Genomic DNA, 27298 nt, shown 5'->3' with positions numbered 1-27298 from the left:
GTGAAAAAAAACAAGCTGCATACTGGGGAACCAGTATGACTTACTGAAAAGCTTGGACTACCTGTGATCACATAAATGAAACTACAATTAGTGAAAGGCAATGTCTGATCTCCATAGACCTTCCTCTCACTAGACAGTGAGGGACGAGAGCAAAGTGCTAATTCAGGCAGCTGGAACACCAAGGTCCCCAACCCAGCTCCTCTCGGCTTAAAATCCTTTCCATCAAGAAATGGGCAATAGCCAAGCACAGTGGCGCATGCTATAATCCCAGTGGCTTGGGAGGCTGATGCAGAAGGATCATGAGTTCAAAGCCAGCCTCAGCAAAAGTGAGATACTAAGCAACTCAGTGAGACCCTGTCTCTAAATAAAATACAAAATAGGGCTTGGGGATTTGGCTCAGTGGTTGAGTTCTCCTGAGTTCAATCCCTGGTGTCCCTCCCTGCCAAAAAAGAAATGGGTATAGGACTGGGGTGTAGCTAAGTGGTAGAGTGCTTGCCTAGCATACACAATGCCTGGGATTCAATCCCCAGCACTGCAAAAAAAAAAAAAAAAAAAGAAGCAGCAGCAGCAGCAGCAGAAGCAGCAACAACAAACAAAAGAAAGAGAAAAATAGATGGACTATACCCTCTGTAAAACAGAATTAACTTAAAAGTATTGTGACTTTGGACAAATCATCAATATTTTCCGAGCCTTAAATTCTTCATCAGCAAAACAGGCACAATACTCTCTAGCTTGGCTTCCAGAAAAGACTACATTGAGTAACTTGCAAAATATTCTTGTTACAGCACTTTGGCAAATGCCACAAGCCAGGCATGGTGGCACACGCATATAATCCCAGCTATTCTGGAGGCTGAAGCAGAAGGATCACAAGTTTGAGGTCAGCTTGGGCAACTTAATGATACCCTGTCTCAAAAAAATTAGAAGGACTTTTTTGTAGCCCAAAATGAAAAATAAAAAGAGTAGCCCTGGGTTCAATCCTCAGTACCACAAATAAACAAATAGAACAACAACAACAAAAAGCCCAGTATGAACATGTAAAGTCTTATTAATATTATAATCAGATATATCACCTTTTAATATTAAGCAGCTCCTAGAAACTGGAAGCATGCTACAGTGAGAATTTCCCCAGTGCAGATTTAAGCCATAGATTACCTTTATTTGTAAGATCCTTAAAATTTACACCGGAAAAAATAGTTAGAACATCCTCCTCCATATGAACCACATATGCTGTCTGTGAATCACTTTCATCTCCAAATTAGTAGAATCCAAATTAGTAGGGCTTTCCTACAGTGAAATCTGTTTAAGCAAACATCTGCTGGTTCCCAGAAAAGTGATTCCTCCCCCCAACAGGTGGCCTTTGAATTTGTGGCCTAAAATCCATACTAAGAAAATATGGCCTTTGTGACCAAGGTAGTGTCCTTGAAAGCTTGGGTCTCCCCTAAACTACAGCAAAAATGTGCAAAAAAGAACTCCACTCTGGGCCAGGCAGTGCCCAGATTTAATGAAAGTGACAATGACTGCTTCATCACTGTTGGGGCGATACTGATTGAAAGGACACATTTTTCCTGTTACTAATATTCTTGATCAAAGCATAAAAGGAAGCATATGTTTTAGTTGAATCAAGGCCCATTTTCTGTTTTCTCAATTACTCATTTTTCAGAGAAGTGGAATAGGGGAGGCACAAAATGCAATCCCAAAGCCATGAATTCTGTCCTTAGCATTACCCAAGATTGCTGAATGACCTTGGGCAAATCACAGAGGGCAGATAGTGCTTCAGCGCCTACATCTTCAATGTTCAACAAACCCCCTCCCTCAGGCCTGGTGAATGCTCAGCAAATATTCCACGAGTCATCATATGATGAAGCTGTGTTTCTATTGGTGTGATCATCAAGACAACGTACAGCCTTCCCCCACTCACCCACTCAAATGACAGACCAGTTACTTCCTGGCTTTGATCTGAAATTGTACCAAGCTACCCAAAAAAAGTGAGCGAAGAAGAATGTCATATTGATTTTTCTAACACAACAGGGGTGGCTTTACAGATACCTGTAATGAAAAAGGAAAATAACTGAAAAGATTATGCTTTACAATCGCAAGTCATCAGTGTCTGAGGACATCTTATACTTCAGTGAAAGGCAGGAAGCTGGGAGACTAGGAGAAGGTGGTATGTGAGTGAAATGGGAAATCTGAGGGACATGAAGTACCCTGGGCTAACCCTCTTGTTGGTCTTAAAAAAATAGAACAGAGGGCTGGGGATGTGGCTCAAGTGATAACGTGCTTGCCTGGCACGCGTGGGGCACTAGATTCGATTCTCGGCAACACATAAAAATTAAAAAAAAAAAAGATGTTGTGTCCACCAAAAACTAAAAAAATAAATATTAAAAATTTCTCTCTCTAAAAAAAAAAAAAAAAGAATAGAAGGGACAAAAACCCAAGATGGGCCAGGGTTGTGGCTCAGTGGCAGAGCAATTAGAAGATTAAAAAGACACACCACATGTGAGGCATTGGGTTGGATCCTCAGCACCACATAAAAATAAATAAGATAAAGGTGTTGTGACCATCTACAACTAAAAAATAACATTAAAACAAAACAACAGGGGTTGGGGTTGTGGCTCAGCGGTAAAGCACTCACCTAGCATGTGCGAGGCCCTGGGTTCGATCCTTAGCACCATGTAAAAATAAATAAACAAAATAAAGGTATTGTGTCCAATTAAGAAATAAATATTTAAAAAAAAAAAGAAAAGAAAAGAAACACAAACTTGGTGATGTTCCTCTCCAATCCCTCCTGGTCTGTAGTGAGTGAATGAAAGTGAATGATTTTCAGCTAGCTGGACAGCTCCACAGGCAGAGTCTAGCCACACAATCAGTGCGCATGCCCCTGAGAGGTGAAGGAGGCAGGGCTGTGTCTGAAGGTGTGGTGGGGTGCCTCCACATAGGACAGCTGGCTTTTAGAAGATGGAGGGAGAATCTGGGCTCTTTTGACCTAAAGGCCACGTTTGGTCATAACTAGAGATAGTAAATTCATTTTTCCTGGTTAATAAATAGAGGTTGGTGTGGTGAATGTAATGACCCACATGTGCATAATGAAATTTCACAGAAAATTTATCTTTCTGAATGAATTCCCATAGAATGAATTCTATTTCATTAGAAGGATATACTTATCATTTGTACATACAAACACACATATGCCCACATACAGAAATTAGGACAGTGACAATGGATTCCCTAATCCACAAGTCTTAGGACATTTCACTTCCTAGGACAAGTCTTTGTTGAGAAAATCCAAAGAACCAGAATATAGAAGCCATCCTGTGACACCAGTTAATGTCCAGGAAGTTGCATTTTTCTTCTTTGAGCCTACCTTGGCCTGGACAGCATAAGAAGCCAGGAGCACAGAAGCCTCAGGAGGGCAGTAGATCTTTTCCTCTAAAATCTGCTTCTTCACCTAAAAGGGGCAATGAGGGAGACATGAGACTGTGCGCAAGGAAGTGAGTCGCGCAGGCTGGTCACAGCAGATGGCTGCAGGGTGTTCTAAATGAGGGCTGTCAAGGCAGCCTGTTAATGATTTTCTGACAAAGGGGACAATTTTTTTTTTTTTTTAACTGCTGCAGACCACTTGAGAGTTCAGTCACTGAGAAGTTACTGCTAAGATGGCTACACATAAAACCCCCTCATCTTGGACTGGGGGGTGCGGCTCAGTGGTAGAACACTTGCCTAGCAATGGGTTTGATTCCCAACACTGTAAAAATAAATAAATAAATAAATAAACAACACTCATCTCTTCAAGATCAAGGCTGATGAGTAAATGTGATCTTCATGGTTATTACAGAGACTGACATCTGGGCTATGGCAGAGAGGTGTGAAATAGAGAAGTGTCAGGAGCCCTCTGAGGATGACTACAGCCTAGGTCCCTGCTGAGCACTCAGAGCATGGAGGAAATGAAGTCTACTTTTAAGTCTAAAGACAAAAGCTACCAAGGCAATGAGTTATGACTGCAGAAAAAAACATCACTTTCAATGTGCTGCTCTAAGGAAAAAGGAAGCAATAAAATTTGATCGATTCAACACTTTTAAGTACACGTGAGGTTCAGGAAATATAATTCCTAAGCCACAGTGTTGAATTAACATATTTCATTGCACTTAATTTCTTGGAATGGTGCAGTGTATGATCCTGACATAGAGGCAAGAAAACTGCATGATGCGGGGCACACTAAAATAAACACAAAAGGAAAGCCAACTCTTTTTACAGATGTCAACAGTCACCAGATTCATAAAAGTAGTAAATTTTGCCTTATTCTGTTACAAAAACACCCTAACATTTCAATGAAGGAAAATCAAACTAAAGTCATACGAGGGATAGATTCTGCTTTCAAGCACTTACAGGAATGCCATTTCTATAACACTAAGACATTCAGGGACCTTGGAGGTCTTTATGTGGCTTCATTCACACAAAGAAATTCTTTCCAGGTTTTAAAACTCATTTTATATTCTTACAGAGAAAATGAAACCTGAGCTCTTTTGAAGCAGTGCAACTTTTCAAATCCTTGGATTCTTTTCAAAGGAAAAAGAAAAAGAAGTCACACTACAGAAAAACTGAAAGGGCTATCTTTTGACTTGAAAATACTGGAAAGAAATCTGACACATACTCTGTGTGTGTGCATGTGTGTGTGTGTGTGTGTGTGTGTGTGTGTACGTGTTTGTGTGCATGCGCACATGCACATGAGAAGACCTTTTGGTAAAAGAAATTATTTAGGGGGCTTATTACATTTCACTTAATATTTACCAAACACAATATTCTGAGGCTCAAATTAATTACAAGGATGCTGTGACACACCACATGTCTACTTCTGGAGAAATCATGTAATTAACAACCTTGCTGCAATCTTAACGTCACTGACAGTGGGCACCTTCGGTCACACAGGCAGCCCTGGTGCCAATCACTGCAACTAGCCACAAAATCAGGGAGGTGCTCTGGCCACAAGTAAGCACACAGGCAAAACTGACAAGGTTTCCATCATCCTCTAATTCCCCTCCCCATCCCCCTAGAGGGTCAATAACCTATAATTATGCATCTCCTAATTTCAATTTGGATGAGTGATTACTTAGGAATGCCTACTGAACATTTGATGACTTTTGCTTTTAAGGGGCTTACACTCCAACAAGGAAGCAAAGGAGCAAGCAGACAATTATAGAACAAGATAGCATGAAGCAGAAAGCTGGAAGTATCACAGGCACGAGACAAATCAAGCATCACCAGCATTTTGAAGTTCTGTCTTAATGAGATCAGATTTTGAACTAGGGAAGAACTACTGCTTTATAAGCCTCTCTCTTTAGACTTTCTTTGCACTTTCAAGTTAGCTTGAAGCAAACAGGACCCATCTTCTGGGAGGTTTTAGGTTAGGCAGCTGCTTCTATCCATGCTTCATCATCACACCTTTGCAATTTCATCTGACACCAATTCTCATCGCTCAGGTATAGTTCTATTTTGAAGATTTTTTTCCATTACAGACCCAAAGGGACTGACGCTCTAGAGGCAGAACATTTTTGCAATGTGGAGGCGTTTGTGGTCAACTCTGAGAGGTTCACTCAGGATGCCTCTGCAACCACAGAGAGGGCAGGGGGGTATTCTCTCAGAATTTAGGGGGTAGCACAGGCTGATGTACCTGCAAGAAGAATAAGTGTTGTGTGATCTCCTGAACCAGCTCCTCCTCAGCATTCTCAGGATAAAATTTGGCCAGGAAGTGAAAGGTGACCGGCTCCTCCTTTGAAACATCATGATCCAGCACCTGCAGAATTGCAAAGCAGAAGACACACGTATTGTGTCAGCCCCTCTTCTTCCTGTGCTACCAAAGAACTTTTTGCAGGGAGAGTATACAATTTTTTCCCTGTTAATTTCTTCATATTTCTCACAAGTGTTGATTCCCCAGCTGGAAGCATTCACAGAGCCATCCACATGAGGTAATACCTTCCTCACACAGGGTTTCTGAACCAAACTAATCAATACCCTAAAAGGTGAGTGAAGCTAAGATGAAGGTTCAAATGTTCTCGAAGCCACAGGAAAAAACCTAGAAATATAATTCAAAGGTCTTGGCCACTGTCTTTTATGGGAGACTGAAATGTTTTTACATTTTTCTGAAGTAGTGAAATGTCCCTTTGTTCTTTTTCCTTATTGCCCACCTACATAACGTAGATCCAATTGGAATACACCTTAGAGATGATGAACTAGATTTTTGCGACACCATTTAAATGTTAACTGAACAACAGAAGTGAAACGTGTCCACAGAACAATCCTTTGTTTCTAGGACCCTCCAGAGATGCCCCACAAAATGCTTGCAGTGCAGTCAGTAAGCCACTGCCTTTAATCTTCTAACAATTCCATCCACCCCCTGAAAAGCTTGAACCATCTGCTCTCCAGAGTGAATTTCATTTCAGGACATAAACATGTCATGTGACAGGCTACCAGGCTCCATTAACATGTGTCATAATTTATTTCCTTTGAGCAGCAGTTCCATGGCTCCTGATGCCCTCAATCTAATATCCGTTTGGCCAACACTCAGGTATGATTTAAAATTCACTTTGCTGAGAATCATAAAAACATATGGAAAGTTTTGCTGTCTCTGACACATAACTCTCCTTACTCCTGCCCAAATTATAGGGGACAGTGGCCAATAACTCAAAATCAACCTGATCTAGGATACCCTCACTGACACTGGCACTTCACAGAACTCAGATCATGAAGAATAACCATTTGAAATTTACAACCAGCAGGGATTTCAATGTGAAGACTTGAGATTACCCTGTACATATATAAACACAATTTGAACACTTCAGCTTAGGATCACACTGGTAAAAGACAGGAGGCTTTCATTATTTATCATAACATGAAGTATGTAATAACTTCAGGCAGGCAATTGCAGAGGGTACCAATTAAGGTAAGAATTAGACACTGACTTATTTAAAGATTCAGGTGTCTTTTTAGGAGTGACAGACAAAAGCACATGGTCCTGTTCCCCAATCATCTTCATAGTTAGGTGGGCAGGTAAATATATAAGTGTGTCTTTATGTGAACATATGAGCCCATGCAGAGGGCAGTTCCTCTAGGCAATATCCATTTTCAAGCCATTTTAAAATTAGTAGGAGCCCAGACTGCACGTGCCCCAGAGAATCCCAAGAACAAATGGGCATTGTTCCTTCACCACAGGCACAGGCGTGTCCTTTATTCCTTGGATCACATTAATGATTAAGTCAAGTTGGGCCAGGGTGTTCTTAAAAAGACTTAAAAATTCCCTTGAGAACATGAGCCCCAAGAGAATCTTTCAAAGACATGAATCGTTTTTTTTTTTTTAAGTATAAGATAGTAGTCATTTTTATTCATAAAGCCTGCCTCCTGGCTCAATAAATTGAAGGGCATAAAGCTGGAAGCAATCGGGCTGGGGACAACAAGCAAAGAAGCCAGGACTTGCAAGGGTTGAACCCCAGTAAACTCCACTTGCCTAGGACAGGCTGGGGAAGGGTAGGGCACAGCACTGCTGGGACCTGGTCTCTGCACCACTCAGTTCAGGAACTTGACCCCCTTTCTACCATGTAGCCATGAAGTCCTGATGATGAACAAATAAGCTAAGCATTTGCTCAGGGTAAAACCCAGAAAGCACACATCTGCCCCACTGATTTTGTGCAGTTCCAAGCCCAACCTTCTTGTCCATTTTGAGCCAGGCCACGGTGTCCTTGATTGTGTACTGTAGTCCAAAAAACCAGGTTTCCCGCAGCCCCAGAGTCCGGCACACCAAATCAAACAGGTCCTTCCCTTTCCATTTCACCTGCAATATAACAAACCAACAGGGAAGGATGTTGTGAGCAAGAATCATAACCTACTCGCCTACAAAACGGTTCTCTGCACTCTCTACTGATACTAAGATGGCTGATGAGCATTGAATTCCTAAATAATTTTAAAGCTTCCCACACAAAACCATGAGTGGGAAAATACCAATTAGAGCTTAATGGCTTAATCACTGCAGAGCATACACAATACCTCCCTTGGACACTTCCTTACAGATCTTAATATCCCCAAAGCTGCTAATTTAGGAAACCTGGTAAATAAGCATCCTCATTTAGGAGAGCTGAGCCTCCTGAGTTAACCCAGGGAGATGGCCAGCGTCTGAGACATCAATTCCCTTGAGATTTTGTTGTTGCTTTTTAAAAAATCATTCTGCCCTTTGATAAAAGACTAGTGTGTGTGTGTGTGTGTGTGTGTGTGTGTGTGTTTAACTTAAATATTGGTTTTACTAGAAGTTTTTTAAATATAGGGGAGGAAGTTGCAATCAAAGTCATAAATCAGGGGAAAAAAGAACCATGAGAGATCAGCCAGTCCAATCACAGGTTTCCTATCATAGATGCTCAACTGGGCTAAAGGCAAAGTAACTCATCCATAGTCAACAGAGCAATTTCAAACTCTTGGTATCTGAGCCTAGATGACAGACACCCATATACTATGGCGTGTTTACCCTAGAGACTCACTTTCAAAAGAACCTGAGCTGGACACAGTGGCATATGCCTGTAATCCCAGCAGCTTGGGAGGCTGAGACAGAAGGATCATTGAGTTCAAAGCCAGACTCAGCAAAAGCGAGGCACTAAGTAACTCAGTGAGACCTTGTGTCTAAATAAAATACAAAATAGAGCTTGGGGATTTGGGGATGTAGCTCAGTGGTTGAGTGCCCCTGAGTTAAAAAAAAAAAAAAAAAAAAAAGACCTGAAGCAACAGCTGCTAACCCCTTTTCTCAGCTAGTCAGTCAATCGTAGCTGGAAAAACAAATTCAATATCTGAATAGGGGAAAAGAATGTCTAGCAGCTTAGTGAATGTTGCCACCTAGTGGCTTTGCCATTAAGTCTCCCAGGATGTTCCTATACTACCCACTCAGCTACCACTTGCCAGATTCCTGCCCCATCACCTCCAAGTTATCAGTTGAACACAGAAATACACGCTTAGTTGCAGGTATGAACACCTGAGGCACATCACAGAAACAGCAATCATAGAGTAATCCTGAGACTCAAATGCAAGGTCGCCAAACATGGAAAGAATGAGACCACTTGATTGCAAAAGCCTCAGAACTTCTACCCTCATTGGAAATCTCCAAAGTCCTGGCACACAGAAGATGCATGATGAAAAAGGAATGGGGAACATGTAGGTTTTAGAGACTTATTAGAAAAAAGAAAAAAACAAGAAGGAAAAAATATCTGATTGACTTTTTGCTAAAACCTAGTTCCACAGGGGAGTTTTCAAGTAGGATTTCTGTTTTTAATAGCTGTGAATGAGGGCTGGGGTTGTGGCTCAGTGGTAGAGCACTTGCCTAGCATGCATGAGGCACAGCATTTAATCCTCAACACCATATAAAAATAAAATAAAAAACTGTGTCCACCTACAACTAAAATATAAATGTTTAAAAAAAAAAATAGCTGTGAATGAATGGTGGGTTCCCCACAGGTACTCAAAAGGAGAGGCCATCTCTTCTCTGTGTTACATTCCAGCATTCCAAGTCAGCAACCCAGATGGAAGACCACAGCAGACAAGTGCTTGAGTTGCAGTGGGCTTTTGTTCTTTCTTTCTTTCTTTGGCGCGGGAGGGCTGGGGAGGGTACTGGGGATTGAAATCGGGAGCACTGGACCACTGAGCCACACCCCCAGCCCTATTTGTAATTTATTTAGAGAGAGTTGCTTAGCGCCTCGATGTTGCTGAGGCTGGCTTTGAACTCGAGATCCTCCTGCCTCAGCCTTCCGAGCCACTGGGATTACAGGCGTGCCCCACTGCATCCAGCTAATTTTGTTCTTCACTAGGGCTTTTTTTCCTGTCTTTCTCTGACTATAGTAGAGTCCCTGGTATACAACAAAGATTATTAAGATTAACAAAGTCCTTAGAGATTATTTTGAATAGAATAAAATAAAATAAATAAAATCACGAGTTTTATTTTTAAAAGATTATAGTCTTTCCCCATTTATAATGCTGAACAATGGCCACACCCATTGCCCCATCTGACAACTGGACAAAGGGTTTTTAATTCACAGCAGGTTTTAATTCCTACAGGCAGACTTCACTGAAGAAACATTATTTTGGAAAACTGGAAGCTTCAGGATGCCGATTATCCTCTTGTCTCTATTTTAAGCAGCACACAGTATATAAATTATAAATGCCTACCTTGCTACAAGATAATGTACCACTAAAGAGCAGGCATTAATGTGGAGAAGTTAAACACCCATGGGCCAAGAGGATCAAGGTAATGATTCCCAACGTGCCTTTACTTACAGCCACAGCCAGGGCTGGGTTTTGGCACGAAGGGGCTGTCTGCAAGTGGGATGGGCAATGCACTGGAAGAAAAGCTGCCAAGGGAAGATGAGTGAATTTCCCAACTTGGGAGTTTAAATCCTCAACATAATATCATATTAATGCAGTTTTCCTGCATTCCCTTCTACTTCTTTGTTTTTGTTTTGTTTTTGTTTATTTTTAATTTTTTCTTAATTGTAGATGGACACAATATCTTTTTTTTTAATTTGTTTTCATTTTTATGTGGTGCCAGGGATCAAACCCAGTGCCTCACTCATGCTAGGCAAGCGCTGTACCACTGAGCCACAACCCCGCCCCCTACTTTGGGGCCCCTACTTCTTCGTTTTTAAAATGCAAAACTATCTTTGTTGAATGCAAAGACAATGTATTTGACCCCATGGAGCTTGCAATGAAGTGAGGAGGAGGGAAAGAATTTTCATAACAATTCAGAATGCCCTACTTAGGGGGGTTTCCTACTTATATTTTTAACTTTGGTGTGAAGAATCTCAGACTGTCAGAGTTGAAAATGAGCCTGAGTAATTAACTATCACAGACCCAGCCCCTTTTGTACAAATAAGGGAACTGAGCCACAGATTATTTGGCAGGATGACAAAAGCAGACCCTGGCCTTTTTCACGGTGACTCAAAGTAGGCAAACCCCGAGTCCCTCGAGCACCTCTTTCCCTATTCTGTGGTCCTCCTTTCTTCTTGCTTTCCACCTTGTTCAGAAAGTGACCAGTGTCTGAAATGACACCCATTCTCAGAAGAGTCAAATGTGGCTCATCTACAGCTTCATGTGAATTAAGGCCCCTGGTTACTCTCATTTATTTTTACAGTTAGTACTGCAGAGCACACACGCTATGTGCCAGCACTGTTGGACATCGGGACTACAAAACGATGCAAGCAGGATGCATGCAAGAGAAGCAGGGGAGAACTCAGGTCCGAGAAGACTTAAAGAACAAGTGAGAGTTCATGAGGTAGGGAAGGAAATACATAATTGTGCTGGGTGCGGTGCACACACCTATAATCCCAATGACTCCCAATGAGGCTGAGGCAGGAGGATGATAAGTTCAAAGCCAGTCTCAGCAAAAGTGAAGTGCCAAGCTAGTCAATGAGACCCTGTCTCTGAATAAAATACAAAACAGGGCTGGGATGTGGCTCAGTGGTCGAGTGCCCCTGAGTTCAATTCCTGTGCCCCTCCACCCCAAAAAATCATGATTGCTACAGGAAACTGCAAGTCATTTGCTGGAGCTGAAACCAACAGCCAGGCTCTGGAAGAGGCATGGTGGAAATAGTGCTTAATGCCCAACCAGGTGACTTGACTTCAGCCAAATTCCATAGAGGCTTTGAGGACTTGGGCAGAGGAGTGACAGGGTCAGATCTGCATTCTGGATGTGTTCTGACAACAGGGGAGAGAATTAGTTGGAGGAAGGAGCCTAAATCAAGAAGGACAGAGCAAAAGCCATTCCTACAATGGGAAAGGTGGTGGGAGGGAGAAAAGACAGCCTGAGAAATGGAAAGCGAGCAGTCATAGAACTGGTGCCTGAATGGGGACCAAAGGAGAAAGAATCAAGAGGGACACCTGCATTTCTAGCTCAAGCACCAGATGGTTCCACTAAAGGAGAGATGGAATACAAGAGAAACAGCAAATTTGGGAAAACAGATGAGCAATTAAGTTTTAGACAAGATAAATTAAGCTGCCTGAAGAAACCAGGAAGAGATGCCTTAAATAAATTTGATTTAAAGCCTCCATTTATAAAATAACATGTTTGAGGCTGAGGCGGGAAGATTTTTTGAACCCAGGAGTTCAAGGTCAGCCTTGGAAGCATAGTAAGACCCTGTCCACCCACCCCCCAGAATAATAAAATAGAAAGTTGTGTCTTTAAGCAATTAAGTTTTCTTATGGTCTGGAGTTGTAGCTCATGGTAGAGCATTTGAATAGCATGCACAAGGCTGAGATTTAATCCCTACCAAGGACAAGGACATGGAGGAAAAGTTGTTTTCTGTTTGGCTAAATCTAACCTCAACATGTTATTACCTACCCAAAGTTGTTTTTGGTTTTTGTTTTGGTTTGGTTTGGTTTTGGTACCAGGGATTGAACCTAGGGGTGCTTACCTGCTGAGCTACATCCTCAGCCCTTTTTATTTTGAAACAGGGTCTCACTAAGTTACCTAGAGCCTTACGAAATTGCTGAGGCTGGCTTTGAACTTGCAATTCTCCTATCTCAGACTCCCAAATCGCTGGGATTACAGATAAGCACCACCATACCGGGCTGATGTTGTACTTTTCAATATGCCCTTCCCCAAATGTCTGAGGCTTGCTCAGTCTTCCTGATTTGAGTCTCCAGTTCTTTACAGACAAAAGCTGTTGGTCATAGATACTGTAGGTTTTCAGGATCCTTGAGAAGGGAGGTATTTGGTTATGAATGGTTATGAATGATGTGGGCTGACTTGAAAGAACATGACAAATTTGTCCTTTTTAAAAATGTTTAATATTTATTTGTTTGTTTATTCATATTTTTTGGTACTGGGAATTTAACCCAGAGGCACTTTGCCTCTGAGTCATATCCCAAACCTTTTTAATTTTATTTTTTAGACAAGGTTCCACTAAGTCGCTGAGGCTGGCCTCAAACTTGCAATCCTGCTGGGCTTGGTGGCACACACCTATAATCCCAGTGGTTTGGGAGACTGAGACAGGAGGATCGTGAGTTCATAGCCAGCCTCAGCAATTTAGTTAAAATAAATAAATAAATAGGCCTAAGCAACTCAGCAAGACCCTATCTCTAAATTAAAAAAAAAAAAAGGCTGGGGATGTGGTTCAATGGTTAAGCGCCCCTGGATTCAATCCCTGGTACCAAAGCACAAAACAAAATGTGCAATCCTCCTGCCTCCACCTCCAGAGTCACTGGGATTACAGGCATGTGCCACCACTCCCAGTTTATCTTCAGTTTTGTTGCTGGTCCACTGCATTGTGCTGATGCTGTGAGGTGGCTCACTGTCATCTGAAGGTCTCCCTAGATTGTAGACACCTCTGACTAGGAGCAACATTCACCACCTTCCTATTCCCCACAGCGCCCAAGTGAGTATCTGCATACAAGACACAGCAAACAGTGTCCATGTGACAAAACTGAACTACTTCAAAAATCCAAAGCTTAGAGACTTGGAGCACAATTAGTCCCACACACCCACTCCTTCCACAGATATTTAGTGAACACCCATTGTGTCTAAGCACCATGCTAGTGCAGGGAGAAATAGGGAACAAAAGATGAGTCCCCACTCTCACAGGTCTGGAATACGGCCAGTCAGGAACAGGTGGTCACCTCCCTAAGCCCACACAAAATCAGCTTCAGGTGTTTTTCAGCACTACACTTGTGCCACAACAGGGACACTAAGGGCTGTGGGGACCCCATAAAAAGGACCCCCCTCATCTGAGAGAGTAAGGAAATGTCATCTAAACAGATTCATGGTGGGAAAGAGAAGCCAAGTGAAAACTGGGCTTGGAAGAGGAGAAGCCCGCGCGCGGTAAGTGGTGTCCCAGGTAGAGAGACAGTATACACAAATGTCTACAGGCAAAAAAAAAAAAAAAAAACAAGTTTAGATTGTTCATATGGGAAATAACAGTACTATAGTTCTGTTGGAGATGAGAATTCTACCCTGTTTCCGAAACTACATCTTTTTTTTTTAAGAAAGAGTGAGAGAGAGTGAGAGAGAGAGAATTTTTTAATATTTATTTTTTAGTTCTCGGCGGACACAACATCTTTGTTTGTATGTGGTGCTGAGGATCGAACCCAGGCCGCACACATGCCAGGCGAGCACACTACCGCTTGAGCCACATCCCCAGCCCCTGAAACTACATTTCAATTCAATACTTTTGTCAATTGTCCAGCTCCTCTTGCATCTGAACCACAGAACACAGTGAGTTATCTGGTGACTATTTTCTCCAGTTTCCCAAGAATGGAACATAACTAGTATCATTCTAAATACACAGGAGACAAGTTGAATCATTACTGAGATGGATGCCTCAGGACATTGGGGCTTAATTCTTTCTAGGAACCATTCTAAAAATCATAGATAAGTTGGTTATCTACCATTGGTATGAATCTCAACACTGTCACTATATGACCTTGGGCAAGTTATTGAATTTCCTTGAGCTTTGCAACAAGGATAATAAACAGAACCTGTCTTAGCAGATTGATCTAAGGATTAAGTGCATTAATATATTTCAAAAGATTAAGACAGTGCTCAACCTGGAGTAAATAAACATTCAATAGGGGTAGTTATTACTAATTCTCATCCTGCCTCCTCTCCTTGGATTCCAAAGTGGTACACTTAAAGCCTTCCAGCCCTGATCCACACCAGGGATGATGGATGACAGATCGAAAAGGGCACCATCAATTCTCATTGAGCTAACCATACAATCACTCATTTGACAAACATTTATTGAGCACCCACTACATCCTAGTCATTGTGTTCGGTACAGGAGATAAATGATGAATCAGAACAAGACATGGTCCCTGTTTGCATCTGACAGGGAAGAGAGGTAAATGGATAACAAAAATGAACCTGGTTAAGTGCTAACAGAACAGGATGCTGTGGGAACACAACTCAGGCTGGGGATCTTGGGCATGAGGGGTTTCACAGAGATGCTGTCTGAACTGGGTCTCAGAAGCCAAGTAGTGGTTGGGCCTGTGGTGAAGGAGCTGACAAAAAGGAGGTCACACCAGGAGGAGGGAACAGCACGTTTGCTGCTTGGGTCCAAGCTGTTGCAAAGTGAAGGAATGTTCTTTGCACTTTTCTAGTATCTGACAAACAGCATAATTATCCAATCTGCAGTACTGAATGTTCAATGCAGTACTGAATATGCAGCTTTGGCCCAACGTGTAAGATTCTGACTCCACAACTGATCAGGAACCTGGCTGTTCAGGCTCTGGATCAGAGCAGGTCCACATCCTGCAAGGGTACCTGCAGGCCTCAAAGAAGCTAAGATGACAGGGATGAGTCCCTGCTTATTTTCCTGGGCTGAGGGTGTAGCTCAGTGGCAGAGTATTTGCCTAGCAGCATGAGGCTTTGGTTTCAGTTCCCAGTACTGGGGGGGGAAATCCCTTTTTTGACACCTGGTGGTATGTAAGCCTTTCAGGCCCTGCATTCACACTATTTACAGGCCTTTTTGTTAGAAATTGTAATTTTTTCTGAACAGGCTGCCAAAAATAGAACAGCTGCTGGTCCTGATGAAGTATACACTGAAACCATCTCTTTCCACCTGGCCAAAGTGTTCAACTGCTCTATGTCCAGGACAGTTCCCTGCCTCATCTGGGTCCAGCAAAGAGGATGGAGGCTAAGAGGCAGGTGTTTGTTTTGCAGAGAGAAAAAGAGAGGTGGGGGGAGTGAGGAAGGTGGTTTGCAGGGAGAGGAGAGGCAGGAAGAAGCATAGATCTGGACTGCATCATGTGGAAGGAAGTGCCCCCTCTGCAGGCCTCATCCTCAAGGTGCCCTTCAGGCGCAGGGGCTACAGGGAGAGAGTGTGCAAATGCGATGCTGCTCGGCTTTGTGGCTGTGCTTTCCTGTTACTTTTAACAGGCTGTGATGCAATTTCATAGATATATACTTGTGCCGGTATCAAAGATAGATGTGTATGAACTTTATAAACAGGACTAAGTGCTGTCAGCTTGTTATTTTTTGTAGGAGCTGAATTTATGAGCTTTATCTAGAGTAAAGTACTTGTCATTTATCAACCTGGAAAGTTTTAAGTAAATAGCACTAAGCACTTACCCTCCACAGCAGGAACGTAACTAGAATGCAGCACTTTTCTGTTATAGGAAGCAAATGGCAACAATAACCTGCAGGGCTGATTGGGGTCTATTAACTGGGGAAGCTTTATGAATAACTTCTACTGACAGCCATCTTATAGTTGGCCAGAGTTATACTCAATCCTGAAGATGCCTTTTTTTTTTTCCTTTGGGCTTTGGCAGTCTTCACATTGCATTTCTCCTATTTCTTTGGGCCACGAAGCCAGTGACAATCAAACCCCTTGAACTTGCTGATAACAACAGGGCAGGGTGAGGTGGAAACCAGCCACATGTGGGAGAAAGGCCACAGTTAGACAAGGTCAACTGTCTTGAAGAAAGTGAACCCAATATGGCTGTTAGATGTAAAATGCTTAAGAATTGGAACCCACAAAGACACGTGGGCTTTTTAGAAATGACTCACATCTGGAAAAAGCTAAGAGAGAAGCAATATTCTGTTTCATAGAGGTCTGGTGGGCTAGATTACCAGTCACACAAGCAATGCTATTTAACTGGTTGTCTCCTCCATAGAGGATGAAAGAGAACTGACGACCCCAGCATTCGCTTATCAGGCTTCCTTCTAATTAGCTCACAAGCTGCCATAGCATTTGCCATAAAAATTGTCAAAAGGTTAGCTCCCTTGCAGATACAGCAACAGAAGGAACTGTGCCTCCCCAGGCTCAGGGAATGTGCCACATGTTTGCCGTTATTTCAGAAATGGAAAACTAAGGATGACTGCAATTTCCCTGTTCAATGTTTATCCATAACTAACTACTGCAGTCATAGCTGGCCTTTGAGAACAGATTTACAGACTTGAGAATTTAAGACAGTTATGTAAAGATTTAAACCTAAATACAACTTTTATTTGTCTGTTTTGGAAAAAATGGAGGGCAAATACCTCAATTTACAAGATAAACGTGATGGAAAGAGGTATATGGGAGCCAGGCATGGTGGAGTATGCCTGTAATCCCAGCAGTTTGGGAGGCTGAGGCAGGAGGAACACGTGTTCAAAGCCAGCCTCAACAATGGCAAGGCACTAAGCAACCTGTCTCTAAATAAAATACAAAATAGGGCTGGGGATATGGCTCAGTGGTTGAGTGCCCCTGAATTCAATCCCAGTTATGCAAAAAGACAAAAGAGGTACAGGGGCTGCTGATGTGGACCAGTGATACAGTATTTGCCTGGGTTCCACCCTCAGCATCCCCCTGCAAAAAAAAAAAAAAGTAATAAAAATGATTTTGCTATGCAGTAAGTGAATAATAATGAATCCCATTAAAATCTCCTCTGATTAATCAAAGATTTAAAAAGTATAGTATTATGGCTGTAAAATCAACACTTCAACTCAGGATGTAGTATCACCACACCAAAAAAAACAAAAACAGAAACAAAAAACAGGTTCTTCTGTCTCATGAGCTTAATGCAAAACCACTCTGCCATTTCCTTTTGAAACTAAAGGATATACCACTCCTACGCAGGCATTATTTCAACATGAGGGAAAAAGGAATCCTCCAAATAGAAACAAGATCATAGCAAAAAGAGATTTGTTTGCTCTGCTCTGCTGATCTTGAATCTGTGCAAGATTCAAACCTAAAGCCTCTTTGCAAAAATTCCCATCTCTAATTTCTTACCCTGTCAGTTTCTGTCATAATGGACTATGGTAATTAATTTTCTTCTTCCAGTTCTCTAATCATCTGTTATTATACCGAATCTATTTAAATTATTGGTTTCAAGGCTTTCCACCAAATCCTTCCTCCCTCATTCAATCAATTACCTTGCCTTGTTACAATCCAGCCTGTGTACTCCCAAGACAGCAAACCTGTGTGCTTCCAGCCTGGCCTATGCATGTAATCTTAGATGCTCGGGAGGCTGAGGCAGGAGGATTGAAGTTCAAAGCCAACCTCAGCAACATAACAAGGCCCTAAGCAACTTTGTGAGACTCTGTCTGAAAATAAAAATAAATAAATAAAAAATTTTTTAAAGGGCTGGATTCAATACCTGGTACCAAAAAACTGAAAATAAAAATCTATGTACTTCCATTCACCTGTAATCAGAACTTTGATAAGATCTATTTCTTTATCTCAGTACTGCCCTTCCCTGATACAATATCACAGACAAGTCAGTATGTATTTTACAAATATGGAAAAGTGTACAGTCTGTCTTTCCCCAAGATTCCTGTCTTTCCTCCAACTCTGTAGATCACAAACTCCTTGAAGGCAAGGTCTAACACAAACAGACATACACATACACGCACACACACACACTCACACACACATGCATGCACACCTGCATGCATGTATATGCTCACACACTTAAGTTTCCCAGAACCCAAGCAAGTGCCACATAAATGCTTGTGGTTGGCTGGTGATGTTGATAATAATGATGATGATAACTAGATGAGGCTTCTAAGTAGAACAGACTTCTAAGTAATGACTGCAATGAAGCAAGAATTTATGACACTCCTTATTAAAATTCTAACTGCATAACTAGACCTTAAGGTATATATTTTTCCCCTTTGGTGACACATACTGATTTACTCTCTCTAAAAATACCCTGGCAAAGAAATCTAAATCTCAAAGAACTGAGGAAGAAAATTTTCCACCAAACAGAAGAGACTAGTAAGAAACAAATCACAGCACCTTGGGAAGCCACAACATAGAGGTTTTTAACTCTGATAAGTCTCTGGTCTTTCAAAACAAAATGAGTTACAGTTTGTTAAGGGGGAAAAGTCCTTATGTCTGCAGCTTCTGACATCTTTCCCGCTGAAGTAGAAAGCAGTTATGGGATCAGCAGTGAACCCAGAGGAGAAATCTGGATCCTAGACACCCTCCTTCCACCACACACAAGCCTGTGACTTAAGTGAAGCACACAGTTCAAGGAGGCCCCAGTGTCTTCATTTGTAAATTTTTTATGCCCTGTGCAGTCCCTAGATTTGATGATGCTCTGAATTAAAAAAAAAAAAAAAGATGTACTTGCTTCAAACTTGGTTGACAGATGACAAAGCAAAAAGAAACAACACAATTATAGTGCTATAAAAGCAAGACAGTCCCCCCAAAAGCAAAAAAAAAAAAAGGGCAATCTCTGTAGGATTTAGTTCACAACATGAGAGCAATCACAGCCCTGTCAAACAGCTATAAAACACCAAAACCTGCTGTGTTGGGTAAGTCACTTAACCTCTTTGGGCCTCAGCTTCTGCAATCATCAAGTGGTCTTTCAGAATTAATACCACCCTCTGAGTCCATAAGCTTGAGATGGTTTTTGTATAAACCATGTAGTACTTTTATGTTGTTGCTGCTATAATAATTTCTTTGTTAATCCTTTAATGCCTTATTCTATACCTTAAAATCATTTTACAGATGTAAATGACACTTAACATTTCACTCCTGTGTGGTTTTTCCATTCTATTCCCTTGCTCTGGTTCTGCCATCATGTTCCTTACTCCTAATAATCAAGAGTTGACTGTATAATAATGAATTCTCCAATGCAACAAAAATGATAATTAGAATGCTGCTGAAGAGTAGAAGTTTTCAGGACTAGAATGCTGTTGATTCTCAGCAATCATCAGTGATTACAAATGTTTGAAACATTGAAAATAAAAATTCAGCAGAGAGCTATAGATAGGAAATAATAGTAAATTCAGTGAGATAAGACACAGGGCTAAATTTCAAATGTCTAATCATTAGAGAAAACTAGCACATTATGAAACACAATTCACCACAAAGTATTATCCAATGGATATTCCTATCTTGGACACTGTAAAAAAAAAATGCAGATTATATGTAAAAGTCTATTCCAGCAGGGTGCAGCTCAGTGGTAGAGCATACATAAGGCCCTGGGATCAATTCCCAGCAAACCCCCCCCCCACAACCCACACACACAAAAAGCTTTTTGCACAATAGAGCCAAAATATAATCCATTTGTGCAAATTAGCTTGTGTAGTATGCTGACTCTAGCCACTCTAATTGCAAAGAAATTTTAAATGTTCTGTCTCTGTTTCTAGCTTGATGTTTTCATTATGCTTCCCGATCATCAATGATAATGACACTGACTTTTAACAACACTGGAAGGTATGAATGGGTAAGACTGGGTGAAAATTTCTGCAAATGGTTGAGAAAAATCTACTGTGGGCTAGAGACATTTTTTAGACATATTTATGAGACTGACTGATATAATATCAAAATCGACAGGAATAGGATAGTAGATAAATGCACTATTGGGAAATTTAAAACCACAGATGGGTCCAGATAAGCTTAGTAATTTAGTAATTACTTCAGGCTTCAGTTTTAAGTTTCATCTGAAAGTCAAACTATAGAAACTACCGAAACTAGGAAACTAAAAATGGCAAGATATTTGGGAAAGCCATAAGCAACATCACTCACTAACAGAGAGTTTCTGTGAATTTTCTAAAGCCAGGTCCAAATTTGGCAGAGAAGCAAAAAGAAGCAATGAAAGCAGAAGAGGAAAAAGGTCCAATGTCTTTAGAAATGATGTGCTCTGCCGCCACCTAGTGGTGCCACCGTGATTTCTAAACCCAAACAAACACCTTAAGTCTCAGCATCTTGAGTCAGCACCCTGACTAAAGGTTTGATTAAGGCTTTTCCCCTTGAAGTCAGCACTAATTCAGTAATAAATTTGTGTGCTAAAAATGTCCTAAAACATGTGGATTTAGAATCTAAATTAGACAAAGCACATACAGGAAGAGAGAACACTTCATCCTGTAACAATCCAGAGAAGGCTTGTCACCAGCTGGCTAAAAAGATTAGCAGCTCTGAGAAAACTTAATTCTGGGTTTATAAAACTTAAAATGTTTTAACTTCTGAAATTAAAAATAAACAAGCACCAAGAACGTTCTTGGACAGGAATGCAAAACTAGCATGAATAATTGGAGGAGTCACCAAAAACAAAGAAAAATGTCAAAATGACATATGGGGGGGGGGCTGGGGTTGTAGCTCAATGGTTAAGCACTTGCCTAGTATATGTGAGGTAATGGGTTTGATCCTCAGCACTGTATAAAAATAAATAAATAAAGGTATTGTGAAAAAAATGACACACTGGGGACAAAAAAATAGAGAATAACAAACAATGGCAGAAATCAGAAAAGAATCCTGTTACCACAGTGGACATCAAGCTAAATAGAGATCAAGTCATATTGTATATTATAAAAAAGAACATCCTTCAATAGGAATATGGCAGGCTGTGGATGTAGCTCCGTGATAGTGTGCTTGACTAACTGTGCAGGGCCCTGGGTTGGATCCCCAGCACTGGGAAGAGAGAGAGAGAGAGAGAAAAACCAGGAATATAACATAAGATAAGCTCATTATATTTAGGTAAACTATAGAAAACTTTATACAAATCATAAAGGCGTGAATAATCTGAAGGAGATTCAAAAAAAATGAAGACAATAACTAAAGGAGAAAAATTCATACAGCTGCTAATAGGAGACTTTTTCTTCTGGTTCCCACATTCCCAGCTTAAGATGCTAACATTTACCAAAGGCTTATTATGGGTCAAGTAGTAGACCCAATTCTTGCCAAGATTCATCTCATTTCTCAAACAACCCTGTAAGAATGATACTGTAGGGGGTGGGGCTGTGGCTCAGTAGTAGAGTGCTTGCCTAGCACATGTGAGGCACTGGGTTCGATCCTCGGCACCCCATAAAAATAAATAAATAAAATAAAGGTATTGTGTCCATCTACAACTAAAAAAGATTTTTTTAAAGAATGATACTGTATTATTCTCCCCATATTATAGATTCAACAACTGAGTTTTACAGTGTTAAAACCAAGATTGCTTCCAGAACAGATGGCAGGGCATTTCCCAGGCCAATTCACCCCCTTTACTAGAACTAATAGCTAAACTCTTATTTCCTAAGCAATATTTTTCCTGTTCTTTGGCAGATTATTCTCGCATCTCAAAATCCTGAGATGACATCCTAAAAAGAAAGTACAAAAAGGGGGAGCACAGTGGGCCTCTTCCATCTAGATCATCTTAGGTGATAAGATGTGGAGACAGAGGGCCTTAGAAATCACATTTTTTTTTCCTTTTTCAAATGAAAGAACTGAGGCCTGGAGGAAAGAGGTCATACACAGAAGAGCTCTACCTGGAAGCCAGATATTCAGACCCCAGCCTAAGGCTCTAGATGATTCTATGTGACACCTTGACCACGCACTGGGACTAGAGATGAGAAAGTGTGCTGACTTTTCTGAGCTCGGCTCTGACCAGGTTTGCCCCAAGAACTCCGTCCTACCTGGCTGGCTTTCCTACTCTTGGGTCTGCTCATTCTTTTTTTTTTTTTTTATTTTTTATTTTTTTATTGGTTGTTCACAACATTACAAAGCTCTTGACATATCATATTTCATACATTAGATTGAAGTGGGTTATGAACCCCCAATTTTACCCCAAATGCAGATTGCAGAATCACGGGTCTGCTCATTCTTGATCTCAGAAGACCCCGATGTCCAAATTCACTTGATCCTTACATCTGCATAATTATGTTCCAGCCCCCAGATGGTCCCACAGTTGCTTTGGTTCTTATTTTTGTTTTTTGAGTTTTTTTGTTTTGTTTTGTTTTGTTTTTTATTCTTTAAAGAGATGAGGTCTCTGTTACCCAGGTTTCATTTTAGGCCAAAGGCAAGGAAACCCAAGTGAGAAAGATTCACTATGGAAAATGCCCATGTGATTCAAAAAGACAAACTAAGACACTGATTCAATATAGCAGGGGTTGTCAGTCTTATCCTTCACCCAGAAAAATATAAGCCCCTGGCAGTTTGGTTATTTCATTGCTTAGCTATATATAGTAATAGGATAATAGGACTCTGTATCAGCACAACAAGAAACTTATTTCAGAAGAAAGGCCAACATCTCCCTTTTTAACTGCTTCAATCCCATTCTGCCCTCCCAGAATTAACATCCCCCAAAATCTTAGGGAGTCAAGGAATTAAGATCTTAGAGAAAATAGCAGAGTTGGTCTTTCTGTCTTCTCCTTTTGAAGTTTCCTTCTGTTATGGACAACTTATGTCCATTTTTTTTTTTTTATCTTGGAATGGCCCATTATGTTGGTATTCAATCTGATTATAATTCCATTTGGGTATGTGAAAACAATTAGGATGCCAATCAACAGGAGAAGGTTTTGTTTTCAATATAAGATGGCATTAGAATCTCCTACAACTCAATTTTGAGAAATTTTTCATAACTGGTTCTTTTTGCTGATAGATTGAATTATTAGAGTAAAATTCCAGGCGAGATAAGAAGTAACATAACCGTTTAGCCTCCTGGCAAATTACATTCAGCACCCACTTTCTCAAAATGACAAATATCAAATCTTTCAAGTGGAAAAATCTTCCAAAGCACCAAGCCAATTGTGCAATGCAGCAAGTAGTGCAAGAAAGAGATCTTTCCCCCTATGTCTGCAGCAAAAAGTCTTATTACCATAAAGTAACATGACTCATAAGTACTACCACTGGTTCTGCAATTGAGTCCTTCTTGGAAGGCCACCAACATTTGACCTTAATAAAGCCAAAACTTCCACAAGTGCTATCTCTCTTTTTTATTTTCCCAAAAATGTACCTGCTATCTCCTTGCATCAGCACCTTGCCCAGTTAATATACAACATAAAAACAGGGCAGGGGAGTAAGATTAATGGCCTCTCTGAGTTCCCTCTATCATCATAAATCAAACTACTATTGCTTTTTAACAGAATATTCTAACAATGTTTACAAATGGGTGTTTCCTCTAGAATTTACAGTTTTGGGAGATGCAACCTGACAAATCACAACAGGAAGTACCCAAGGTGACCCAAGTCTCCTACTTCAGGCCAATTATAGTCCCTTCTCCCCCACACACATTTTTATTCGGGCACTACAGTTTAACATAATGATGGGATTTGTTGTTATATATTCATACATGTACACAATTTAACAATATAATTTGGCCAATATCACTCCCGGCTCCCTTTTTTCTATTGATCTCCCTTTGATTTTCATGAGCTCCCCTCTCCACCTCTCTTTTCCTTTTTCCTCTCTAGTTTCTACATATGAAAGAAATTATAGTCCCTTTTAATTCCTCCTCTCTGCCAGGCACTAAGCATTCTAAAACCCCTTATAACAAATGTGCAGAGTCCGTACTATTGGTCCCATTTTATTGATGTAGAAACTGAGGGCCCGAGAGCTTAAGCATCATGTCCAAGGAAATAGTGTCGCTAGAATTCAAGCTCGGGTCTATTTCAAAGGCCAGGTATAGGATAAATCCAAATCAATATCTTACTGTGCATTCTGAGAGCTAAGAATAATTTTTATATTTTGTATTTTTTAATATTTTATATATAAAAATATAGAAATGGTTAATGTAAAAAAATGGTTTTAAAACCCCAAAATATTTCATCACTTGTGAAATTACACAGAATTCAATCAAATTTGTGTCCCTCAAGCTTGATGGCCATTGATTACATTTTGTCTAAGGTTGCATTATTAAAATAGTTTTATTGAAATGATTCATATACCCTTAAATGTCACCTTTTTAAATTGTACAATTCAACATTTTTAGCATATTTACCGAGTTGTGCAACCATCACCAGCCAATTTGAGATCATTTTCATAACCTCAAAAGGAAAACTCCTAGGGGCTGGGATTGTGGCTCAGAGGTAGAGCGCTTGCCTAGCATGCATGAGGCACTGGGTTTGATCCTCAGCACCACATGAAAATAAAATAAAGGTATTGTGTCCACCTACAACTAAAAAATATATGCTATAAAAAAGGGGGGGGACTCCTAGTTTTTAGCTACCATGGCTATGTCCCCATCCACTCTTCCTGCTCTAAGCAACTACTAATCTACAGTCTGTCTCTACAAATATCCCATTTCTAGATTTGCATTATGAAAGGAATCATACAACATGTTCTTTTGTGACTGGTTTCTTTCACTTACATAATGTTTTCAAGGTCCATCCATGTTGTAGCATGTATTGATACAGCATTTTATTTTATTGTCAAATATTATTCCATTGTATTGATATACCATGTTTTATGTATCCATTCATCAGTTGATAGACATCTGAGCTGTTTCCGCCTTTTGGCTATTGTGAATTATGCTTCTGTACATGCACAAGTTTCTCTGGCATGGCTTCATTTCTCTTGGGTAGATATCTACGAGTGAAATTACTAGGTGATACAGTAACTCCATGTTCAATTGAAGAACTGCCAGACCATTTTCCAAAGTGGTTGCTTCTTCACATTCTGGCCAATACTATATGATTTTTTTATTCCAAACATCTTAGGGGTTAGCTCTATTATGGTAAAGTCCTCATTGTGTTTTTGATTTCCATTTTCCTACATATAGAGCATCTTTTCATGTGTTTTATTGGCTATAATATCTTCCTTGAAGAACTGTGTATTTAGAACCATTGGCCATTTTTAAATTGGGTTATTTCCTTCTTTTATTATTAAATAATATTAAACTGTAAGGTTTAATTTTGTTTGTTTGCTTTGAGCTACTGGAAATTGAACTCAGGGCTCGCACATGCTAAAGCATGATTTGCATGTTTGAGATAAAACATAATTTGCACTGGGCGTGGTGGCGCACACCTGTAATCCCCGCCACTCAGGAGGCTGAGACAGGAGGATTGTAAATTTAAACAGCCCCAGCAACAGCAAGACGCTAAGCAACTCAGTGAGACCCCGTCTCTAAAAAAAAAAAAATACAAAATAGGGCTGGGGATGTGGCTTGGTGGTTGAGTGCCCTTGAGTTCCATTCTCAGTACAAAAAAAATATATATATATATATAATTTGCTACTGTATTTTTATTTAATGATGGCCATTGAAGTAAAAAGTTTATCTATTTTTTTTATTGCTTATGCTTTTGCTGTCATATCTAAAAAAAAAAATGTAAGCCAAATTCAAAGACATAAAGATGTATCCTTATGTTTCCTTCTAAAAGTTTTATAGTTTTAGCCAGGTGTGGTGGCACAAAACTGTAATCCGAGCAGCTCAGGAGGCTGAAACAGGAGGATCACCAGTTCAAAGCCAGCCTCAGCAAAATCGAGGGGCTAAGCAACTCAGTGAGACCCTGTCTCTAAATAAAACCCAAATTAGGGCTGGGGATGTGGCTCAGTGGTCGAGTGCCCTGGGTTCAATCCCCTATACCGTGCCCCCCCAAAAAAAAAGAGTTTCATAGTTTTAGCTAATACATTCATATCTTTGATTCATTATGAGCTAATGTTTTATACATGGCATAAAGGTGTAATTTCATTCTTTTGCATGAGGCTCTTCTGTTGTTTCAGTACCACTTACTTTCCCCCACTCTATGGTCTTGGCACCCTTAGCAAGAAAACAATTGACAACAGACCAATGGATTTATTTCTGGACTCTCAATTGTATTCCATTAATCTATATGCCTATCCTTACACCAGTACCACACTGTCTGGATTATGATAAATTTTTGGTAAATTTTGAATTTGGAAAATGTGAGTCTTCTTGCTTTGTTCTGTTTCAAGATTGCTTTTTAGCTACTCTGGGTTCCTTGAAATTCCATATGAATTTTAGAATTGGCTTGTCAATTTTTAAAAAATTTTGCATTAAATACATAAATTATAATACTACCAACTTGACACTGAAAAGTGCCTGTAATCCCAGTTACTTGGGAGGCAGAGGAAGAAAGATCCCAAGTTTGAAGTCAAGCTAGGCAACTTAGTAAGACCCTGTCTCAAAATAAAATTTAAAATGCTGGAATGTAGCTTAGTGGTACAATGTTTGCCTGGCATGTGTGAAGCCCTGAGTTCAATGCCCAAGACCAAAAAAAAAAAAGTTTTTATAGTTTTTAAAAGCTAAATTTTGCCCTTCTTTTGTTTTTTTTTTAATATTTTTTTATTTTTTAGTTTTTTTTTTTTTTTTTTTGGCAGATACAACATCTTTGTTTGTATGTGGTGCTGAGGATCGAACCCGGGCCGCACGCATGCCAGGCAAGCGCGCTACCACTTGAGCCACATCCCCAGCCCCCTGCCCTTCTTTTGTTAAAAGTATTTCTAAGGATTTTGTACTTCTTGATGTTATTGTAATTTCACTTTCAGATTATTCATTGCAATTGTACAGAATCAACAACTATTTTTTCATATTGATTTTTTAAGCCTTCAACCTTGCTGAACTCATTAGTTTTAATAGTTTTCCTGATTTCTTACAGTCTTTCTACAGCATCATGTCATCTGTAAACACAGTTTTGCTT

General features: G+C 40.3%; 1 protein-coding gene across 4 annotated transcripts in view; it reads right to left on the bottom strand.

The window, feature by feature from the left end:
• NF2 (NF2, moesin-ezrin-radixin like (MERLIN) tumor suppressor) overlaps positions 1-27298 on the bottom strand; it is an 87071-nt gene that overhangs the window by 49174 nt on the left and 10599 nt on the right. For all 4 annotated transcript variants that reach the window (XM_081285729.1, XM_081285728.1, XM_081285727.1 and 1 more), the window contains exons 2-4: positions 7691-7816; positions 5663-5785; positions 3362-3445 (exon numbers count right to left, since the gene is read on the bottom strand). In XM_081285729.1, coding sequence (XP_081141855.1) covers positions 3362-3445; positions 5663-5785; positions 7691-7816 — 333 coding nt within the window. The remainder of the gene's footprint in view (positions 1-3361; positions 3446-5662; positions 5786-7690; positions 7817-27298) is intronic.

The sequence above is a fragment of the Spermophilus citellus genome, assembly GCF_964194105.1.
Source record: "Spermophilus citellus genome assembly, chromosome: 3".
Classification (NCBI taxonomy): Eukaryota; Metazoa; Chordata; class Mammalia; order Rodentia; family Sciuridae; genus Spermophilus; species Spermophilus citellus.
This window is presented reverse-complemented; position numbering and strand designations above follow the sequence as displayed.